Genomic DNA, 21127 nt, shown 5'->3' with positions numbered 1-21127 from the left:
ATGGTTGCACAGCTCAAAGAATATAATCAATATCACTAAATTGTACAGGTAGAAACTGTTGAATTGGTGTATGTTTTGCTGTGTATATTCTCAACAACAAAATAAATAAAATTTAGGAAAAAAGCTTGAAATGACAGAAATATGATGAGAGATATCAATTATAACAACAAATGTAAATCAAACACTTCTGTTCAAATACGAATATTTGCATAATGGTAAAAATTAAAATAAAAAATCCTAAAACAAAAAAAGAGAAAATTACTAGTTCCATTTTACAGATGAAAGTGAGGCTCAAACAGGCTAAGTCACACAATTAGTAAGTGGCATAACTGGGATTGTGACTCGGTCGACCCTAAAACTTTTTTCATTTTACCATGCTGCGCTCAGAGGCAGAGCTCGCCAGGGTGCCCTAGGCAAACTGAGGCACAAGGTGAGGGTTAAGTGGAGCATTCTAGGAGTTGGGGTTCCCAGCCTCTCAGATCCCCATCAGCAAAAGTAGCTTCTTGAAGCCTTGCTAGCTCAGGCTGGAGTGCAGGGATATGGGGGTACTGCAAAGCATCCCAACTCCAGCAGGCGGCACTGCAAACCGGACTCCAGCCCAGCGTGGGCGGCGCGCGGGGAAACCCGTGGGGCGGAGCCACGGGCGGGATGGGAGAAGAAGCCAGGGAACCACGCTTGGGAGCTTGGCCACTCTGGAAGGAGGGCGTGTCTATCATACAAGCCCCGCCCCACCTGTTCAGGACTCCCCCCCGGTGGGCGTGTCCTGAATTCTCTCCCCTGGAGACACGCGTGGGCCGCTCCCCTCCCTAAGGGGGGCCGCCGAAAAGGGTGCGGGTGTCTCTGGCTGCCCCTCCCTGTCGGGGCCACGTGGCGGGCGCGGGCCGAGCCCGGGGGGAAGAACCCCCGTGGGGGGGCACCTAGGAGGCGCTGAGCTGAGCCGTGCGCGGCAGGGCTCCGGGCACAGAGGCGGCGGCGGCGGCGGCGAGAGGGAGGGGAGGAGGCAGGCGGGCGCATGGGGCGCCCCGGCCTCGCCGGCAGCGCGCCCCCTCCGGCCTGGCCGCGCTGAATGCCCTCCAGCGCCGCACCTCGAACCCGCGCCCGGGGCCATGCCGGTCATGAAGGGGTTGCTGGCCCCGCAAAACACCTTTCTGGACACGATCGCCACCCGCTTCGACGGCACGCGTGAGTGAGATGGAGGCAGGGGCTGGGGGTTCACCCTGGCGGCCAAGTCTCCATCCTGGTTGGCTCGGGTCTCCTTGATGTGGCGGGACCCGAGACGAGGGGAGAGAAGAGTTGAGGGTCTAGGAACTCAGGGAGCCGCGGTAGAGGAACAGGGTGGGGAGCGCCCTGCGAGGGGAGGCGGGAAAAGGGCCGGGAACGCTAGGGTCCAAGGTTGGGGGGTGTTACTCAAGGGAAGAGAGGCTCTTTGTGCACCAAAACGGAGGAGGGGCTTTGGGAGCCGCCCACTCCCGGGCAGAGCTCTGCTAGGGGCGTGTTTGGGGGCATCCGAAACCCGGAGGTGGGACGCAGTGGCCGGACACACTAGAGTCTATTCCCAGACGACTCCAGCTCCCCTTCCCCTAGAATAAAAGAGAAAAGATCAGACTTCTGCCGGACCCACCTTGAATTAAGGTCACGCGCGCCCCAAATCGGCACCATGGAACCCGTGGCGCGTCTGTGCCTCAGAAGGATGAGGCGGGAGGGGGGGCGGTCCGTGTGATGAAGGGAACGCCTTGCTTGCCCACTCCTGCTTGGGTTCCAGGTTCAGCACCTTGGACAGCCGCATTCCTCCTTCCCCCGCCTCTTCTCCCGCCATTCCCTCTTCCTACACTGGAGCCGAGAGATCTCCCCCTGCCCCCCTAGGGAACCCTGGACTAGATCTGGAGAGTGAGCGAGCTGTACCCGAGGGCGGAAACCGAACCGCCGGGGCGCTGCCCGCCTCCCCACCCTCCTCCCCCCCACACACTCACACCTCCCTTGTTTCCATAGCGCCCGTCACCGAGGCAACAGCCCCTTGGATGGAAGGAAGCTGCGCTGGGGGCCAAGCGCCTCCCGGGTACCCTCAGTGTCCCCATCAGCCCCACCACCCCCAGACACTCATCCCTCCTGGCGCCTCGGGACACGCTGTGTCTGAGACCCCAACCTCAACTTAGGCTCTGTCCCTGGACCGCTGGCGAGAGCCCCACTGCGGCCTCCCACCCGCTGGAACTGGAGGGAGCCAGCTCCTGTTCTCCTGCTGAGAGTTGCTGGAGCCACACCCCATTGCCCTCTTCTGTCAGACTTTGAAACCTGGGGACAGGGCCCTGAAATTAACTGAAGAGGTACTGGAGAGTGGATCTTTCCTGGAAGGCAGGGAATGATGAGGACCCTGCTCATCACTGTCTTCCTCCCCTCACACTTAGGAGTTTTGCAAGTTTGGATAGTCTCTGCCTTTTGGTTTCCTATCAATAAAATGGGTGCAATATCCCTAGAATCTCTGCCCTGCCCACACTTTAATAGGATGCCAGTGTGATGTCTCTGGGAGCTATGTGAATGTGGGGGGATCATTTCACCTTTCCAGCGAGGAGCTTGGTTGTAGCTCAGTCTGTGTAGTGCTTACAATGTGCCAGAGCTTGTTCTCCCTCAGGTAACCCATGTAACCCTCACAAATACTATGTGAGGAAGATGCTATTATTATTTCCCACTTTATGGATAAGGAAACCGAAGCACCAGAGTTCATTAACTTGTCCAAGGTCACCCAGGGGTGGCAGGGGTGGATGCTGGAGCCCACGGTCTTACTCATCATGCCATGCTGCCTCCTACAGTAATAGCTCACCAGCTTCAAGGCAGGGGGATGAACCACATAACTTCCTAGGGTACCTTCTCCAGCCCCTCAGTACTCCTTGACCCAGTTCCAGATCACCCTTGGGTCCCTGTCCTTTTGCTCTATCTCTTCTTACTGTCATTTCAGAATATGCCAAAGGGGGATCCAGGACCCACACAGGAGCCTGGGAGGCTTCTGGCTCTGTGACCTCTGACCACAGCTGGGGCAAAGTGCTGCCCACCTGAAAGCTGAGCTCTTCTCCTGGCTTTAACCTGACCTTGACCTCTTCTTCCCACAGACAGCAATTTCTTACTGGCCAACGCACAGGGTCCACGAGGCTTTCCCATCGTCTACTGCTCTGACGGCTTCTGTGAACTCACAGGCTACGGCCGCACTGAGGTCATGCAGAAAACCTGTAGCTGCCGTTTCCTCTATGGCCCAGAGACCAGTGAGCCAGCCTTGCAGCGGCTGCACAAAGCCCTGGAGGGCCACCAGGAGCACCGAGCTGAAATCTGCTTCTATCGCAAGGATGGTGAGAGGTTCAGCGCACCCTACGGCCCTGCCTAGACCCCAGGTCTTACCCAGAGGCCACTTGGCACAGTGGAAGCCTGGGTGCTTCTCCTCACACTGCCACAAGCTGGCTGTGTGACATTGTGTCCTTGACCCTCTCTAGGTTTTAGCTTTTCCATCTATAAGATGAAGGAGTCAGCTGACATAATCTCTGGGGTTCCTTCCAGCTCTAAACCTTTCCCAAGCCCTTTGATGATGTCCAGCAACCCAGGGGGACTATGGGAGAGAAGAATGCCATGGGGTCACTCATCCTCCCCCTCCCTCTCCCCACACCTCCAGGTTCAGCCTTTTGGTGTCTCCTGGACATGATGCCCATCAAGAATGAGATGGGGGAGGTCGTGCTGTTCCTCTTTTCCTTCAAGGACATTACTCAGAGTGGGGGCCCAGCACTTGGCCCCCCAGGAGGCCACAGGGACAGCAATCACGGTAACTGCAAGTCTGGGGAGGGGGCATGAAGGGGTCGGAGGCCCTTGTCCAAGGTCACACAAGACCTCTCCCTACTCAGCTTCATGGGATGTGCCCCCACTCATCTCTGCACCATTCTTCCCAACAGAAAACTCCCTTGGCAGGAGGGGAGCCAGCTCCAAACTTCGGTCTGCCAGGAGGCAGAACAGAACTGTCCTACACCGACTGACTGGCCACTTTGGGCGCCGGCGCCAGGGAAGCATGAAGTCCAGTAATGTGAGCCCCATCCTCATCTCAACTACTCCCAAGTCCTCCAGCCTTGACTCTGAAGCACCTCTGCTACCGCCTCCTCATTCCCCTCCTTGGTCCTCCTCCATTGGCTTCTTCCTCTCTCAACCCATTTCTTATGTACCATTCTCTTGCTCCATCCTCATGTCCCCCCAAACTTCCCTCCATCACATCTCCCTTGCTTCCTTGGGTGATCGACTTTGCTCTGATGGTATCACAAGTGTGGGGCTGTAGCAGCAATTACATCACCCACCCTGGGTGATGCGGTTAAATCACAGGGGGAGAAATCACAAGCTGCTGTGGTCCAGGGAAGAGATCCTCCATTGGGGGCCTGGCATCTAGGCCTGTATACCACCTCCTAGGACCCTGACAAAGCCAGGCCATTGAATCATCAATCCTCTGTGCAGTCTGTTAGGGCTGCAGGCAGTGGAGTAGGCCCTGCCAGCCCTCTCTTACTCTTGGGACATGGCTACCCTTCACTGTGCCCTCAGAACCCAGGAGGAGCTTGAGGGGTGAGCTAGTAACCCCTTAAGCTAGGGCATGTGCCTGACTTGTCATAAGCAGGATGCAGGTCAAGCCTTGTAAACACTCCCTCACCTACAACATGTTGATTCAGAAGGGAGACTGGACATTAGCTTGGCAGGAGTAAAGAAATGCCAGGTGCCAGCCTCTGAACCCGTCTCCTACACTTTCTGTCTCCTCTCATGGTTGCCTTGCAGTGCCCACCTCCCCCTCATTACCCTTTCCCTATTCCTTGCCTCTCCCCCAGCCCTGGCTCCTCTATCCCCCAAGTGTCCCCAACCACCACCCCTCTCCCTTTAGAACGTGTTTGAGCCAAAGTCATCAGTGCCTGAGTACAAGGTAGCCTCCGTGGGGGGGTCCCGCTGCCTCCTCCTCCACTACAGCGTCCCCAAGGCCATCTGGGATGGCCTCATCCTTCTTGCCACTTTCTACGTTGCGGTCACCGTTCCCTACAACGTCTGCTTCTCGGTCGATGACGACACCCCCATCACCTCCCGTCACACTCTTGTCAGCGACATCGCTGTGGAGATGCTCTTCATCCTAGGTCAGACTCTCCGCCCCACCTATCATGGTGGGTGGGTTGAAGGGATCCGCCCAGCCAAATCTCACTCCATCCTAGGCCTGCAAGCCCATCCATTTTTGGGTCTTAAGTCCCAGTGGTCCCTGTGCCTTGACCCCTGGCCCTTGCCATCTTCAGTCTTTGGGCCTCTCCTCCCTAAGAACCAGCCAGAAGCTCAATCCATGCTCTCCATCCCTGCCTCCTCCTCCATTCAGGGTCTCTAAGGACTGTTGCCAGCTTTCCTAGTTCCTTGGCCCCTTGACCTGAGTTTCCAGGCCAAGTCCCCCTAGTAACAGCCTCTTGTACCCCTAGATATCATCCTGAACTTCCGCACCACCTATGTGTCCCAGTCTGGCCAGGTGATCTCTGCTCCTCGCTCCATTGGCCTCCACTACCTGGCTACCTGGTTCTTTGTGGACCTTATTGCTGCTCTGCCCTTTGACCTGCTTTATGTCTTCAACATCACCGTGGTGAGTGACCCGTCCCACCATGCAGCCTAGCCCCCCAACTTCTGCACAGTATCTCCCATTACCAGTGCCAGCTGCTGTCAAGTCAGCCCCGACTCATGGCCACCTCATGTGTGTCAGAGTCGAACTGTGACTCCATAGGGTTTTCAATGGCTGATTTTTTTAGAAATAGATCACTAGGCCTTTCTTCCGAGGTGGCTCTGGGTGGCCTCGAACGTCCAGCCACTCAGGGACTTCCATCTCTCGTTAACCAAAAAAATCAAACCTGTTGCAGTTGAGTTGATTCCGATTCATAGCAACCCTATAAGACAGAGTAGAACTGTCCCATCATGTTTCCAAGGAGTGGCTGGTGGATTAGAACTGCCGACCTTTTGGTTAACAGCCACTAACCAAACCGCTACACCAGCTCTGCCATCTCCCATTAGGGGACCCCAAACCCAGACTCAGCCATTCCCATCAATCCATCTGCAAATATTTATTAGGCACCTGCTGTGGGCCAAGCCCTGTGCTGGGTGCTAGAAAGGATTGTGAGGATCTGTGCTCTCAGGGAGCTCAGCTCCCAGTATCTGGGGAAGCTGAGACAAAGGCAAAGCTAACTCTGGCTACCAAGGCGGTGTTGGTGTGATGCCAAATGAGTGGTACTTTTCACATTTTTATTTAACAAATAACTGACGAGCACTTAGCTGTCTGCAAAGGACTATGTGGGGCATGGTCACTGTGGAGATAGGGGACAGGGATATGGCCTCCAAGCAGCTAAGCCGCAGAGGGGGTAGGGATACTGAGGGGGGTAACATCAGGAACAGAAAAGGATGGACGGGAGAGGAAGATGGGGATGAGGTGTTGCTGGGTTGGGGCTGGGCACAGAGCCAGCTGGCCTTGGAGTTCCAGGCTGGAACACAGGCAGATGCAAAAATGATCTGAAATTTGGCTGGCATCTGGGAGGCAAAGGTTCCCGGATTGGGCAGAGTCTAGAGTGGTCTGGGAGGTGTTCCGGAAGGAGCTGGGAATAGAACCAGACCTTAAGTAGTGAGTAGGCCTTGGCTGGCTGGAGATGAGGAGAGAGAGCATTCGGGGGTAGCACAGTAAGCCAAGACCGGGAGAGAGAGATTGTGGGATGGGTTTGGAGCCAGAGAGGGCCGGACCTATGTCCTCCCAGGGAGCCACAAGGGAGGTGCCCTGAGGACTGAGCTGTGGACTCAGCTGGTAGAGCAGTAGGTCTTCTTAGGTCTGGGGTCAGGATGTCCCACCCTGTGTCCCCAGGCCCCCTTGATTGTTGGTTGGGAGGTGCAGAGCAGTTTCCCTGTGCACTCCTCTCTCTGCCACCCAGCTATAGCGGGAAACCACCTACACGCAGCCGGATTTAACTAGCCGCCAACGGGCTGTGGGCCTCTTCTCCTGGCTGTGTACACGTGTGTGCGCGCTCCCACACACGTGCATGTGTGTATGTCTGCCCTGAGGCTCTGGTCATTCCAAACAGAGCTGCAGCTGTCCCCATAAGCATACCCCTATTCACCTACCAGGCAGACAGCTGTCCCTGGGAGGCGAGGGGGACTGCAGAGAGCCCCCTTCCCTCCTCCTTTGGTACCTTTGGGAGCACTTTACAGTTTACCAAGTTCTTTCACACACGTCATCACGCAGGAGCCTCACAGTAACCATTTGGGGTAGATTTCTCTTGTCCCTTTTTTTTCAGAGATAGCTACAGAGGCACAGAGCTGTTAACTGACTTGCTGAAGGTCACACAGCTAGCAATGGCAAGCAAGAGATTAGAACCAGGTCTCTAATCTCCTAATCTGGTATTCTTTCCAATACACCACCCTGCTTCTGAGGAAACCAGGGTGCCTAAGTGGGTGGTCTGACTTAAGAGGAGATGAGGAGCAATGCTGGGGACCAGAGGAAAGCAGAGGAAAGGTGGAATATGAGCAGGCACTGGCAGAGCTGCAGGCTTGAAGGAGCCAGGCCCGAGACTTTCTGGTCCTAGGAGAGTGACAGGAGGGCCCCCAAGGAAGTGGGGCCCAGGGCAGGTGACTGGGAGAAGCCCTGCAGGACGCAAGTTTGGAGCCAGGAGCTCTGGGAGCTGGGGCAGGCATTAGGTCCTGGACAGGACCCATGTTGGGGAATCAGGGCCATCTTTCCAGCTCCTTTGCCCCAAACTAGAAAAAATGGCACAAAGTGGTTCAGAAGCAGTGTGGGTCCGGGACTATGGGGGATGCTCCCCAGGCGCTACACCAGAGCCCCCAGTCCTAGCTGCCTCTTGTGAGAAGATAGGCCCCACCTGTTCCTCACCCCCAAGATGGAAAGAGCTTATTGAAATATTACTATTACCAATGACAGTAGTAGTAACAATATTAGCTAATGTTTACAGGACCCTTATCAGGTGCCATTAGCTCCATCAACCCCCATCACAGCTCCACAAGGACAGACACCTCCCAGCCTAGGCTTCCTCAGTCCCTGCTCTCCTTCTCCTCAACTCTGGGATATGACTCTCTTATCTGCAACTGATTCATAGGGGGAAAGGTCCCCACGTTTGGGCCCCAGTTCTCCAGCTGCACAGGCTCATGTCTCATGGAGGGGCCTCTATCACAGTCACCATCATTACTACCAGCTCTTGTCTACAGCTGCTTGTGTCCAAGACACTGGGGGCTTCCAGCAGGGCCCCTTTAGAGATCATTCTGTCTATCCCCCTACCTCTGGCCTGGCCTGGCTCCTCCATCAGCCCAAATGCAGAAGAGGCTTGGGTGTTGGTGAAGCCTGGAGTCCCAGGTCCATCATTTCCTTGGTCTGTGACCTTGAGCAAGTCACGAAACTCTCTGAGGCTTAGTTTACTCATCTGCAAACTGGGAACAATAAGGACCATACATGTACCAAAAACAAACAAACACATTGCTGTCAAATCAATTCCGACTCATAGCAACCCTATAGGACAGAGCAGAACTGCCCCCATAGAGTTTCAAAGGCTGTAGTCTTTATGAAAGCAGACTACGGCATCTTTCTGCGGAGTGGCTGGTGGTTTCAGTTAGCAGCCTAGCAACACCAGGGCTCCATGGCACATCTATGCAGGAAGCCCTTATTAAGTGTTAGCCATGATTAGTTTTACTGTTATTCTCTCCCCCACTGCAGTTCCTGGTCACCTTCTAGGGACAGCAGGGACTTTTTTCCTGCTGCAGCTCCCACTGGCTCCAGGGCCTCTGGTGGGAAGGCACAGGGAGGGGTGGGCAGGCGTGAGGACTGTGCGGAGGTGTGTCCGCTGACAGCCTCCCCTGCCACGCTCCTGCAGACATCGCTGGTGCACCTGCTGAAGACAGTGCGGCTGCTGCGTTTGCTGCGGTTGCTGCAGAAGCTGGAGCGCTACTCGCAGTGCAGCGCTGTGGTGCTCACGCTGCTCATGTCTGTGTTTGCACTCCTTGCCCACTGGATGGCCTGTGTCTGGTACGTCATCGGGCGCCGGGAGATGGAGGCCAATGACCCACTGCTCTGGGACATCGGTGAGCCACCAACCCCAGGCATCCACTGACCACTGTACTCCTGCCCTGTCCACTTAAGTTCCCAAGCTGATGCCTCCACCAGTACCACACCTACCACCCCACCTTCCTCCATCCATCCAACAAGCATGCATTGAACTCCTTCTGGATCAGGCGCTGGCAATATCGAAGACAAGGGCTCTGTCTTCCGGGACCTCCTCCGCCCGGCAGGAGAGCAAGAGCAGTGATAGCAATCAGAATACAGAGCCCTTTGATGGGGTGGGGGGAGCAGGGGTGGACAGCAAGAACAGCATGTGCAAAGGCCCTGAGAGAGCTTGACCTGTCCCTCTCGCCCACCAATCCCTTGTGTCCCCATCAATCCCTCCTTCTCCAGGCTTAATGGCCACTGGCCAGGGGGCTGCCCCAGGCCCTCAGTGTCCCCCTGAAGGGCACATCAGATCCTGGGCACTGTCCTTGACACTTCTCTCTCTTTACCCCCACACCAATCCCCCTAGTCCAACACACCAATACCACTGCCTACATATCCCTCTCCCCTCAGTCCCCTCTGCCCCTCCCCAGTCCACCCCACCACCCTCTCTCACCTAGCCTTCTGCAATAGCCTCATCCTGGTCTCCCTGCCCCCTTCTCATCTCCACTCACCTCCACACCCCAACCAAACTGGTCTTCCAAGAATCAATGCTGTCCTGCTGCATCCCTGCTCAATCCCTTCCAGTAGCCCCATTGCACTCAGAATAAAGTCCATACTCGGTCCACACCTGGCGCCGTCCTGCACTCCTCTTTATCCCCACCTGGCCTCTCTTTCTCCCATGCTCCCTGGGCTGCAGCCCCACGGGCCTCCCTCTAGGTCCCAGGATGTACTGTTTTCTCACTTGGGCCTTGGCAAAGAACATTCCTCTCCTGCTCCCCTCTTTTGTCTCCCCTCCCTTCTTCACCTGAGTGACTTTTCTGTTCCTTACAGTCTCAACTGAAATGCCCTGTCCTAAGGAGCCCTAGTGGCACAACAGTTAAGCACTTGACTGCTAACCCAAAGGTTGGGAGTTCGGACCTACCTAGCTGCTCTGTGGAAGAAAGACTTTGCAATCTGCTTCTATTTAAAGATTACAGCCTAGAAAACCCTATGGAGCAGTTCTGCTGTGTCACGTGAGGTTGCTGTGAGCTGAAAATCAACTCAACGGGCACCTAACAACAACAAGGGAACCCTCCAAAACTGCCCCTCCCCCTAGCTGGGTTAGCTCTCCCTAACCTGTTATGATTCTTAAGACACTGTATAAACCAGTTGCCTTTGAGTAAATACTGCCTCATGGCGACCTCACATGTGTCAGAATGTAATTGTGCTCCACAGGGTTTTCAATAGCCGCTTTGGTAGATAGCCGGGCCTTTCTTCCAAGGCACCTCTGGGTGGACTCAACCTCCAATCTTTCTGTTAGCACCTGAGTGCATACCACCTAGGGACTCCGACATCTTCTCCTTCCCCTTTTGTAAGGCTCTTCCCACCTATGATGATTACTTCAACTCCAGAGTGTTAAGTCCCACCAGGGCAGGGAGTGTGTCTGGCTGAGTCAAGGAGGTGCTCGATAAACTACCCAGTTGAAGGGCCTCCCGACTAATCAGCAGTGTAGAAAGTTTTAGCCAGGGATGGCAGCTGAACCGTTTCACCATGGAGAGGCCCAGGCACAGTTGGCTCCTCATGTTTCCTATGCCGACCCGTGCATGTGCACACCAGGTGCCTCTGTAAATACCTGCCCAATGTCAAGCACTCTTCTCCCTCTAACCCCGCACCCTCAGGCTGGCTGCATGAGCTGGGCAAGCGGCTAGAGGTGCCCTACGTCAACGGTTCGGCAGGCGGCCCTTCACGGCGCAGCGCCTACATCGCCGCACTCTACTTCACCCTGAGCAGCCTCACCAGCGTGGGCTTTGGCAATGTGTGCGCCAACACGGACGCGGAGAAGATCTTCTCCATCTGCACCATGCTCATAGGCGGTGAGGCTGGGCCGCCATGCCCCTGGGAGGCCCTGCTAGCCCAATTCGATCACGAAACTGAGGCCCAGAGCGGGCAAGGTGTCCACCCAAGTGCAGACAGTTGTGCATTCATTCGTCAGTGCTTCCTCAACACCTACTACTTGCTGGCCCTGGGGAATGCCGGGAACAGGGTGGCCTGTCTTGAAGGGGATGGAAAACCCATGTTCATGACTTAATTGAGGGGGGAGTATAAAAGACTCTTAGCATTGGGTCTGATGCCTGTCTGAACCACCCCCTCCCCACTCACACCCCCAGCCCAGCACCTGGCATTGGGTAGGTATGCAGGAGCCCATGGCTCTCCTGCTCCTCCCCAGGAGCCCAGAGGCCCTTCCAGGGCAGGGTGGGGTTGGGAGCAGGGGAGAAGGCTGGGGCGCTGCAGTCACCCCTAACCCACTGTCTGGGCCGCTACCTCAGCGCTGATGCACGCTGTGGTGTTCGGGAACGTGACGGCAATCATCCAGCGCATGTACTCGCGACGTTCGCTCTACCACAGCCGCATGAAGGACCTCAAGGACTTCATTCGTGTGCATCGCCTGCCGAGGCCACTCAAACAGCGCATGCTGGAGTATTTCCAGACCACGTGGGCCGTCAACAGTGGCATTGATGCCAATGAGGTAGTATACAGGTGTCCAGTATACTCTGCCTCTCCCAGTTTAGAATGGGGGCAAATGGGGCCCAGGGCACGTGCCCACCCAAATCCAAATCCCTTTTCCTTTGCACTAGAATATGGGAGCGCAGGCCTCAGCCAACATTTCATGATCGCCTGCTTTGCACCAGCCTGGGTGCTGGACGCTGGAAACTCAGAGATGATTACACTCAGCCCTTTCCCTCAGGGAGCCCCTAGTCTGGTGAGGAAGGCAGACAAGTAAACAATTAAGGAGTGAGAAGGACTGTAATGGAGGGATGTCGATGCTATGGGGGCCCAGAGGAGTCAGGGAAGGTGGCAAGAAGACAGGACATCATGAAGGACAAGAAGACAATCAGTTAGCCAAGGGAAGGCCATTCCAGGCAGAAAGAGCAATAAGGACCCAGGTCTGGAAGTGTTGACGCAGAAGAGCAGGGTGCGTGCAGAAAGCTGAAAGCAGTGTACTGTAGTGAGCTTTCTGGAATGCAGAGTTGGGAGAGGGGGAGGGAGGGAGGTGGGCAGGCCCAGCTCATGGGTGACCTTGAATTTAAATTTTATCCTGTAAGAATTTTAGGCCAGAGAGTGGCATGGGGATCTAGGAGGGAATGGGTTAGTGAGGTACTTCTAAAGGTAGTATCTATGAGATTTGGTGATCGGCTAGTTGCAGGAGAGGAGTCCAGAGTGACTCACGTGTTTCTGGCTTGGGCAAAGGGGTGGGATGGAGGCATTTCAGGAGGAAGATCGGGCTTAGGGGTGAAAATGAGAGTCCAGGGTTGAGCCACAATGAGGGTGTGGTGCCTGGAGGATATCCAGGTGGAGGTATCCAGTATGTAGCTGGAAATACAGGTCTGGACCCAGATTTGAGGGTTGGGACTCACAGGTGGTGGGGAAGTCATGGGACTGGTTGCCATAATGCAGGGCGAGAGTGGAAAGTGACAGGAGAGGCAAGGGGGTAGACTGAAGAAAAGCCTGGGAAATGGAGAAGGAGTAGTCGGAGAGGTGGGCAGAGAATTGGGAGGGAACTGTGTCACATGAGCCCAGAGAGGACAGTTGCCTTAAGCAGAGAGAGGTCAAAAAGTCCGGGACTCGGTAAGTTGGGGATAGAAATGTGAACGTTAAATTGGGCCCCCAGGATGTCATTAGTAAGGTTTGAGATCTAGTGAAACCCTGCATTTTGCAGATAGAATACTGAGGCCCAGGGAGAGGAACTGGATCACCCAAGGACCACAGGGATTTAGAAGTGGAGCTGACTCCTAGTCTCCAGACTCCTGGTTAAAGGCTAACCTACCAGGGATGTCCTTGGATGTGTGGGATTGAGTAATCAGGACATGAATGAGTAAGCAGTGAGTGCAGCCTTAGGCAGTGGACAGATGGGAGAAGACCTAGTCTCTGCCCTAGAAATTGGGTTGGGGAGTCTAAACCACATCAAGCAAAAATTAGACTAGACACACAGAAGTCTTCCTGAAAGTCACAGATGGGTGACTTCAAAGCAAAGAGTAAGTTGGAGCTCTTTCCTTGAAGACAGCGCCACACATCTGTAGACTCAAGTAGCTGCCGCAGGGGGATGGCCAGAATGACCTGTGCCCCTTATGCAGTTACTGCGTGACTTCCCAGACGAGCTGAGAGCTGACATTGCTATGCACCTGAATCGGGAGATCCTGCAGCTACCACTGTTTGGAGCAGCAAGCAGGGGCTGCCTGCGGGCCCTCTCCCTGCACATCAAAACCTCGTTCTGCGCTCCGGGCGAGTACCTGTTGCGCCGTGGGGACGCCCTGCAGGCACACTACTATGTCTGCTCTGGCTCACTTGAGGTGCTCCGTGACAACATGGTGCTGGCAATCCTGGGTGAGGACCCCACCACTAGCCACTACCCATGTCAGGACCTTCCCCAGAGGAATTGGGAATGGCCAGGAGTCAAGGGAATGGGATGCCCCTAGTGGAGACCTGGAATTTTGGCTGAGAGTACTCTTTCTTGGTCCCTCCATCCTACTACCATCCCTTTTTAACCATCCCTTTTGACCACTCCTCTCTGCCTTGCCCCTAATCCCACTGGTCATCCCCTCAACCCATCAATCTTTCCCCAGTGACTATCTCCCAACTCCACTGACCCTTCCCCATTGACCCTCAACTCCATTGATATTTGTCCTTTAATTAACCCCTATGACCATTCTTTATTGATCATCCAATTCCACTGATCATTCCTCCAGCCGTATTGACATCTCCTATTGACTATATCCCAATCCTACCAGTCGTTATCCGCTGACTTTTTCCCAACTTCATTGATTATTTCCATGGATCCCATCGATTGGCCCATCTTCAGCCATCCTTCAAACACACTGACCATCCCTCAACTCCACTGACCACCTCCCACTGATATCCTCTTGGTCCCTCTGCCCCAGCTGACTGTCCTCATCCCTTACCCACAGGGAAGGGGGACCTGATTGGGGCAGATATCCCTGAGCCGGGGCAGGAGCCTGGGTCAGGGGCAGGCCCAAGTTTCGTGTTGAAGACCAGCGCTGACGTGAAGGCACTGACCTACTGTGGCCTGCAGCAGCTGAGCAGCCAAGGGCTGGCTGAGGTCCTGAGGCTCTACCCTGAGTATGGGGCTGCCTTCCGGGCTGGCCTGCCCCGGGACCTCACCTTCAATCTGCGCCAGGGCTCTGACACCAATGTATGTAGACCTCCTATAGCTTCCGCCCCCTCCAGGGCCCCCTTCAAAGCAGACTTCCCCCAGCCCCAAAGAACCTCATGCATCTTCCTCCATCCTGAAAACTTTATCTATCAACCCCAGGCACCCTCTTGCATTGCCCCTTGCATGCTTAACATTGTCCAACCCTACTGACACTACTCCATTGGCTATCACCCAACCCCCTGGACCATCTCTCACCACCTTCTACTCCCAACTCTACTGACCCATCTGCTGCCCATCTCCCAGCCTCACTCCAGACTCCTTCAAAGGGCTCCACTTTGGAGACAAACCCCCTCATAGGCTCTTCCTCCTTCATGTCCCTGTCTGAACAAGGCATCATTCCCTGGGTTTCCACTTACCAAATGTTTACTGACCCCGACTTGGTTTTAGGCTCTGGGCCTATTTTACACCCTAGTCCTTTGTCTTTTGCTGCTTTTTAGTCTAACTCTGCCACTCCAGATTTCTCTGAGTTGGAGCTGGGGATGCCTCTGACTCAATTCCACAAAAAAGGCCCACATTCTCAACCCTACAACACTGTTGGGTGGGACTAGGAGGTGCTCCGCCAGGGGAGTGGGGTGGTGTGAATAAGCTTGAACCCCTCTATGTCCCCACAGGGCCTCAGCCGCTTTGCCCGGTCCCCTCGTCTCTCCCAGGTAACACTCCCTTCTTTGGTGGGGAGAAGGCTGGGAACGGTGGGACATCTTTCCTTGGTGGTTCTGCTCAGGGAGAAGGGAGGGGGGATGTGGACCAGTAACCACCAGTGAAAGCTGTTGCTTAATGAAGGGGCCTGTTGTTCACTGTCTTCTGACATCATCTACCCCCTCTGACTCTCACAGCCCCACTCTGAAAGGCTCAGCTCCTCCTCAGACAAGACCCTGCCATCCATCACAGAGGCTGAGGGTGGGGCAGAGCCTGGGGGTGGTCCCAGGCCCCGCCGGCCCCTCCTGTTGTCCAACCTCAGCCCAGCACGGCCTCGGGGCTCCCTGGTCAGCCTTCTGGGCGAGGAGCTACCCCCATTCTCAGCCCTTGTCTCCTCTCCTTCCTTATCCCCATCCCCTTCCCCTGCCCTGGCTGGCCAGGGCCACAGCCCCTCCCCTCACGGCCTCCCCAGAGGCTCTGCTGCCTGGAAGCCCCCCCAGCTGCTCATTCCCCCACTGGGAGCCTTTGGACCTCCGGACCTCAGTCCCCGGTGAGACACCAGTCTCCGCTGCCTCCCCCAGACCCCTGCTGGCTTCCAGAACCTTCTCTGGGCTCTGTCTCCAGCATTCTGATCAGCGATCAGTGCTTCTTCCCTGTCTCCCCATTTGCCCACCCCATGCTTCCTGATCCCACCACAGCTTGCAACCCCAGCCCCCTTTGACCACTGCTTCTCCCCAGTTCCCTGGCCCTGCTGCCCCCGCCCACCTTCTGTTGGTCAGCTCTGGCCCTTCCCTCCCCGTTGTACTGATGAGCACTGCCCCTGCCCCCAGGATAGTGGATGGCATTGAGGACTCTGGCAGCACAGCTGAGGCCCCCACCTTCCGCTTCAGCAGGAAGCCTGATCCCCCAAGGTCCCGCTTACAGGCCCCTACTGCAGGTAAAGGCCCAGCCATGGACTTAAATCCACATTCATGCATCCATCTGCCACTCATTCATTCATTCATCCCATATGCAGTAGGGGTCTACTGTGTGCCGGGTGCTGTGCTGGGAATGCACAGAGAAACCAGACCTGGCCCCTGCTCTCAGTGAGTGCCCAGTCGAGTGGGGGGCACACCGGTGTACACAGATGAACAGTTCCAGGGCCTGTGCTAAGAACCATGACTGAGACAAGAACAGGACCCTGTAGTAGGACAGGAGAGGAGGGGACCCTTGGTCTGTATCTTAAAGGGTGGGTAGGAGCTTAAGGGTGGAGCAGGGCAGTTGTTGAAAGACATAGCAAGCAGATGTTCAGATACCTGGAGCCCAAGGGGAGGGTGGGGGAATGAGTTTTCAGGGCCTTGGGACCAGCCTGAGGATTTTGGGTTTCCCATCTCCTGACCCCAGAGCTTTCTCTCCCCTTGCTCCTGTGCCATGATAGGAGAGGCCCAGCCCAGGGTGCATCCCCTCCCCCATTCTGCCTGCAGGGACCAGACCCAGCCGGGAACTGGCCACTGAGGCAGAGGAAGTGAAGGAGAAGGTCTGCAGGCTGAACCAGGAGGTGAGTCTGGGCTGGCTTCTCCCCTCTGACCTTGGAGAGTATCATCTTGGGATCAGAGATTGCCTGATATAAAAGCATTTCAGGTTTTGGAGCCAGAGTTCTGAGTTCAAATAGTCATGGTAACTGGGTGGTCTTGGGCAAGTCCCATAAGCTTTCTGAACTTCAGCTTCAGCATCTAAAAATGAGGAAGATAGTAACACATTCCCCCGAGTTGCTGTGAGGATGAAGCGAGAGTGCATATGTGCCTGGTCCAGTCCCTGGCACAGGGTGGGTCCTCAGCAACTGTTTGCCTCCTCTGACTGGCTTAGATTTTCCATCCTGAAAAGAGGGCCTCTTCTCCCTCCACCACTGCAGGATTCTCTCCTGTCAGGGACCCTCCCCTTGCCAATTCAGGACGCTCAGCGCCTTTTCAGTTACCCCAAACCAAACCCACTGCTGTCAATTCTGACTCACGGGGACATTATAGGACAGAGTAGAACGGCCCCATAGGGTTTCCAAAGCAGTAAATTTTTATGGAAGCAGATTGCCACAGACTGCCCCATTTTTCTCCTGAGGAGCAGCTGGTGGATTCAAACCACCGACCTGGACCTTTCTGTTAACAGCCGAGTGTTTAACTGCTGTGCCACCAGGGCTCCTTCCCCTTACCAGCCCTGGGAAATGAGTGCTAAGCACATGGCAGGAGAGGGGCAGCTGAGAGGCCTCAGCTTTGAGGACTTGGACCCAAAAGCCTCCATTCTGATTGGGAAGAGCCCAGATCCTTTACGTGGAGGCTCTGCCTTCTCCATCTCTTCCCAAGGGATCTCAGAGCTGTCGCCACCTAGCAGCCAGGCCCTGCCCCCAGCCCCTGGGAGACCAGCCTTCCCTCTGCTCTGATAAACATCAGGCTTCCCAGAGGGGCCATGGAGCTGGGGGTGGAGCTAGCCCTTGTTCAGCAAGGTTGAAGGCCAGTCCTGCTTCTGCTCATTGCCTTGGGCACCCCTCATTTCTTCCTGGCCAGTCGTTCCCAAACTTGAGTGTCTCTCAGAACCACTCAGAGAACCTGTTAAAATACAGATTCCTGGGCCTTACCTAACTTAGAATGTCTGGGGTGGGACCTAGAAATCTGCATTTTGCCAAGTTTCTCTGTTGACTCTGGTAATCACTGATGTTTGAGAACCACTGACTGAGACACTTGAGCTGGTGTGATGGAATCACCTGAGAGGAAGTCTGCATCCCTCATTCCCAGCTGTGCAGCCCCTTTGAGCACATTTTTCTACATCTTGTAAAGCAGGTTGGGGGGCAGGGAGCAATATCTGCTGTCCCTAATCCTTTCTGGAAAGAGGCGAGGGTATTTACATCTAGGCAAAAATAACCCCTGTCCTGCCTTCTTCCCAGGGCGGCCATAAGCAGAGAGTGGTTAGGAAAGAACCTTATAAACTACAGAGGAGGGTGCGCATGGGACGGTGGTTATTTTTGTGGCATCTGTGAAACAACTCGATGTGTTTCCAACAGATCTCCCGTCTCAACCAGGAGGTGTCTCAGCTCAGCCGGGAGCTTCGGCACATGATGAGCCTACTGCAAGCCAGGCTGGGTTCCCCAGGTCCCCTGACAGTCTCAGCTTGGCCCCCAGAGCCTCCTTGCCCCCAGCTGAGGCCGCCATGCATGTCTCCCTGTCTGTCTGGGCCACCACCTAACCTTCAGGACACTACGCTTGCTGAGGTCCACCGCCCGGCGAGTATGGGGACAGCAGAGATGGGGGTTGCCCCCCCGGACTCCAGGTCCCCCATGCTATCCCCCTACCCCTCACAGCCTGACCCTCTAGGGCCCTCCCCGGTGCCTGAGGCCTCGCCCCCAACCCCAAGCCTCATGAAGCACAGCTTCCGGTCCAGATCAGACACTTTCCACTGACCCTGGCCCCGGGCCCAGGCCTGTCTGGGGTGGGCATTGCTGCCTGCCATTCAGGGAGGGACTGGGCCCCTTGGCCTCTTGCCTCAGGGTCAGCAGCCATCAGCTGGTCTGGTTGGCTCTGGATTCTCTGGACTTTTGGACAAAGCATGGTCACCCCTGACCCTGCTCCCTTTTCTAAACCTTCCCCTATCCTCCTCTGTGAGGGGAACCATCTGAGGCTGTGGAACCCAGCAGGCATGAGACGGACTGCAGTGCCCACTGGGCTGGGAAGATGAGATGTACTACTTTCTCCCCAGGACTTGGAGGCAGGTAGAGATGGGGGAGCTTAGGAGGGTGGGCATGGGCCCCAGATCCAGCCTGGGAAATGAAGGCTAAGGCAAGAGCAGGTGGGATCTTGGTGGCTGAGTCTATAGCAAGAGGAAAAGATTGCAGGATTCTACTCTGTAGATGGCTCAGTGATATTGTGAGGTTTTCTGTCCCAGCCCCCAGGTCTCTGCTGAAGACTCTGAGAGCAGTGGCACCTTGAGAGAGGTAGGTTTGAAATCCTTGCTGGCCCTTAAGTAACCCAAGACCTCTTAGGTCTCCCACTGTCAGCCCAGGCTGAAGGGGCACACCTCATCCCTCAGCCACAGGAAGCAAACTAATGGCCCCTGACTTGGATTCTCTGTCTCCCAGAACATTTTTTAAAAAAATATGAATTAGTTGCCGACATTAAAAATCGGGAGACTTCACATAAAAACCCAGAGATTCCAGCTTCTTTAAAAAAAAAAAAAATTGGGAGATCTGGCAACCTTCGGCCAATACTCTCTTCTAGCAATAATCAACTGGTGTTGAGTGGCTGCCGGCCTTTTTAGATGGGGGCTGCACTCAGGAACCCAGTTTTTTGCAGTCCCCAGCTTTCTTATCATCTCCTGACACCCAGCTAGCTTCCCTCATTTGAATTCTTGGGTCGCTGTGGGTATGTGAGTTTGCAACCCCTACCTTAGAGTGTGCTCACAGGTCCCTTTGCCCCTCAACCCTCTTGGTGCTTCTTGATGGCAACAGTGTCTGTTTCTACGCCTGGGCCTGGGTCTATCAACATCTGTTTCTCTCTGCAGGCTGTCACTCATGGTGGTCTCTTCTACTGCCGGCAACTTGAAAAACAGCCCCCACGGCACTCCCTATCTCCCCTCCCCCTGACCTCAGCCAAGCCTCTTCCCTCTTGCAACATGGTCTCACTCAGGGCCCTGACTTCTTGCAAACTCACCATAGTCTCCCAGCTCTTTCACCAGCCCACACCTTGGGCTCACTTTTGGATGGGAAATAAACTATTTTTGTAGCTGTTGGCTCTGGCTGTTTCTGGGGGTTGGCCTGAGAGCCCCAGAGTTTTAGAGGAGCCCATGTGGCAGTCACTCCCCCACTGTACCTCAGGGCCCTGTCGCTGTCTCTAGGAAGGGCAAAGGTGCCAGCCAATCCACTTGGCACCACATTCACGCCACCAGGGGCCCCAGGGATGAGGGAGAAACCTTAATGAGTCACTATGGGGCCCTTATACCCCCTCCCCCTCCCAGTCACAGCCACAGATGACAGATACAGGTCCACCTCCAGCCCTGGAAGGGGGGGCCCAGGGGACTCCCCACCCTTCCTGTGGAGGAACCTGCTGTTGCAGAGCTAGGTACAGCAGGGTCTGGGGGAAGGGCTTGCCACTAGCTAAGAACAGGCTAGGAATCCCATTTGCCCCACTCTCTCTGTCCTCCTAAGCCCTCTCCTCCTTCTTGCTTTCACTTCTCTGAGGATCACCGGTGGATGGCTGTGGGGGGGATGTGGATGAGGGCTGGAGAGGTGGAGGGGGTGCAAACATGGATGTTTCAAGAAATAGGCACCCCAGTGACCTGATGGAACCAAAAGTGGGCACATTTTGTGCCAGGTTGTCCTAGTGAGACTGATTTTCCAGCTTACACTCCAGGGTATGACTGTTGGCTGGTGTCATAGGAACACTGTCCACAGCTGTCTCGGGTGAGCTTTAGTTCCATACAGGTTTTGAGTGGTGTCCCTAGGGGGGTGAGATGCAGAAGCGGAGGAGGTGTTAGTTTATGTTGGGGGTGGGGTGAGCAGAAGTTGTCCTAACCCATATTGAGAGGCATAGAAACAAACAGTCCTGATAGGAGTGGAAGTCTGCGGGGGTGCGGGGCAAGCAGAAATGGTTCTGGTCTATGTTTACGGATGGAGAACTGAGGCAGAGGTGGTTCGGGTCTGAAGTTGGCATCAGAGACAAAAGCAGGTTCCGGATGGGGAGTAGGGGGAGGCAGAGATGGTCCTAGTGTGTTTTGGGGCCAAGCCCATGCAAGAGGGTCCTGGTTTATGACTGACCGGTGGCAAGACCTCTCCCTTTAATCTCACCCAGTAACATCGCAGAACGTCTGGCTCCATAGCTGGCTTGGCCAGAAAGTGAAGACAGGGGCTTCTCTAGGTTAGCGAGTGCCCGGGACTGGTCCACGCGGCCTCAAGCACACGTTCGTTCACAACATGTTCTTCCTTCCCCAGTTCCGCACATACAGACCCCTGCCCTCTTCCAGTGCTCCGCAATCCACCACCCCTCGGGACTCCCGGAAGCCGCGGTGACGCGGTGGCGGGCCTGGCCTTAAAAAGTTCCCGGCCG

The 21127-nt window shown here is 55.4% G+C and overlaps 1 protein-coding gene across 1 annotated transcript; it reads left to right on the top strand.

Annotated features, from left to right (window-relative positions):
• The first annotated feature begins 1066 nt into the window (after nucleotides 1-1066).
• On the top strand, nucleotides 1067-18613 carry KCNH4 (potassium voltage-gated channel subfamily H member 4). Its single transcript, XM_049859950.1, has 16 exons — nucleotides 1067-1182; nucleotides 3102-3335; nucleotides 3653-3799; nucleotides 3927-4054; nucleotides 4889-5132; nucleotides 5460-5617; nucleotides 8889-9096; nucleotides 10879-11073; nucleotides 11527-11726; nucleotides 13333-13582; nucleotides 14164-14408; nucleotides 15041-15079; nucleotides 15263-15615; nucleotides 15896-16002; nucleotides 16529-16602; nucleotides 18094-18613. Exons 1-16 carry the CDS (start codon nucleotides 1107-1109, stop codon nucleotides 18487-18489), a joined length of 3054 nt encoding a protein of 1017 aa, XP_049715907.1. The 5' UTR covers nucleotides 1067-1106; the 3' UTR covers nucleotides 18490-18613.
• Nucleotides 18614-21127: the final 2514 nt, after the last annotated feature.

The sequence above is a fragment of the Elephas maximus genome, chromosome 19 (assembly GCF_024166365.1).
Source record: "Elephas maximus indicus isolate mEleMax1 chromosome 19, mEleMax1 primary haplotype, whole genome shotgun sequence".
Classification (NCBI taxonomy): Eukaryota; Metazoa; Chordata; class Mammalia; order Proboscidea; family Elephantidae; genus Elephas; species Elephas maximus.
This window is presented reverse-complemented; position numbering and strand designations above follow the sequence as displayed.

What these genes read in the sequence shown, in the direction of transcription:
- KCNH4 (XM_049859950.1), top strand. Translation starts at nt 1,107, where the DNA reads ATGCCGGTCATGAAGGGGTTGCTGGCCCCGCAAAACACCTTTCTGGAC. An exon ending in GGAGATGCTCTTCATCCTAG is followed by an intron (nt 5,133 to 5,459) that starts GTCAGACTCTCC and finishes TTGTACCCCTAG; the next exon opens with ATATCATCCTGAACTTCCGC. An exon ending in CATGGTGCTGGCAATCCTGG is followed by an intron (nt 13,583 to 14,163) that starts GTGAGGACCCCA and finishes CCTTACCCACAG; the next exon opens with GGAAGGGGGACCTGATTGGG.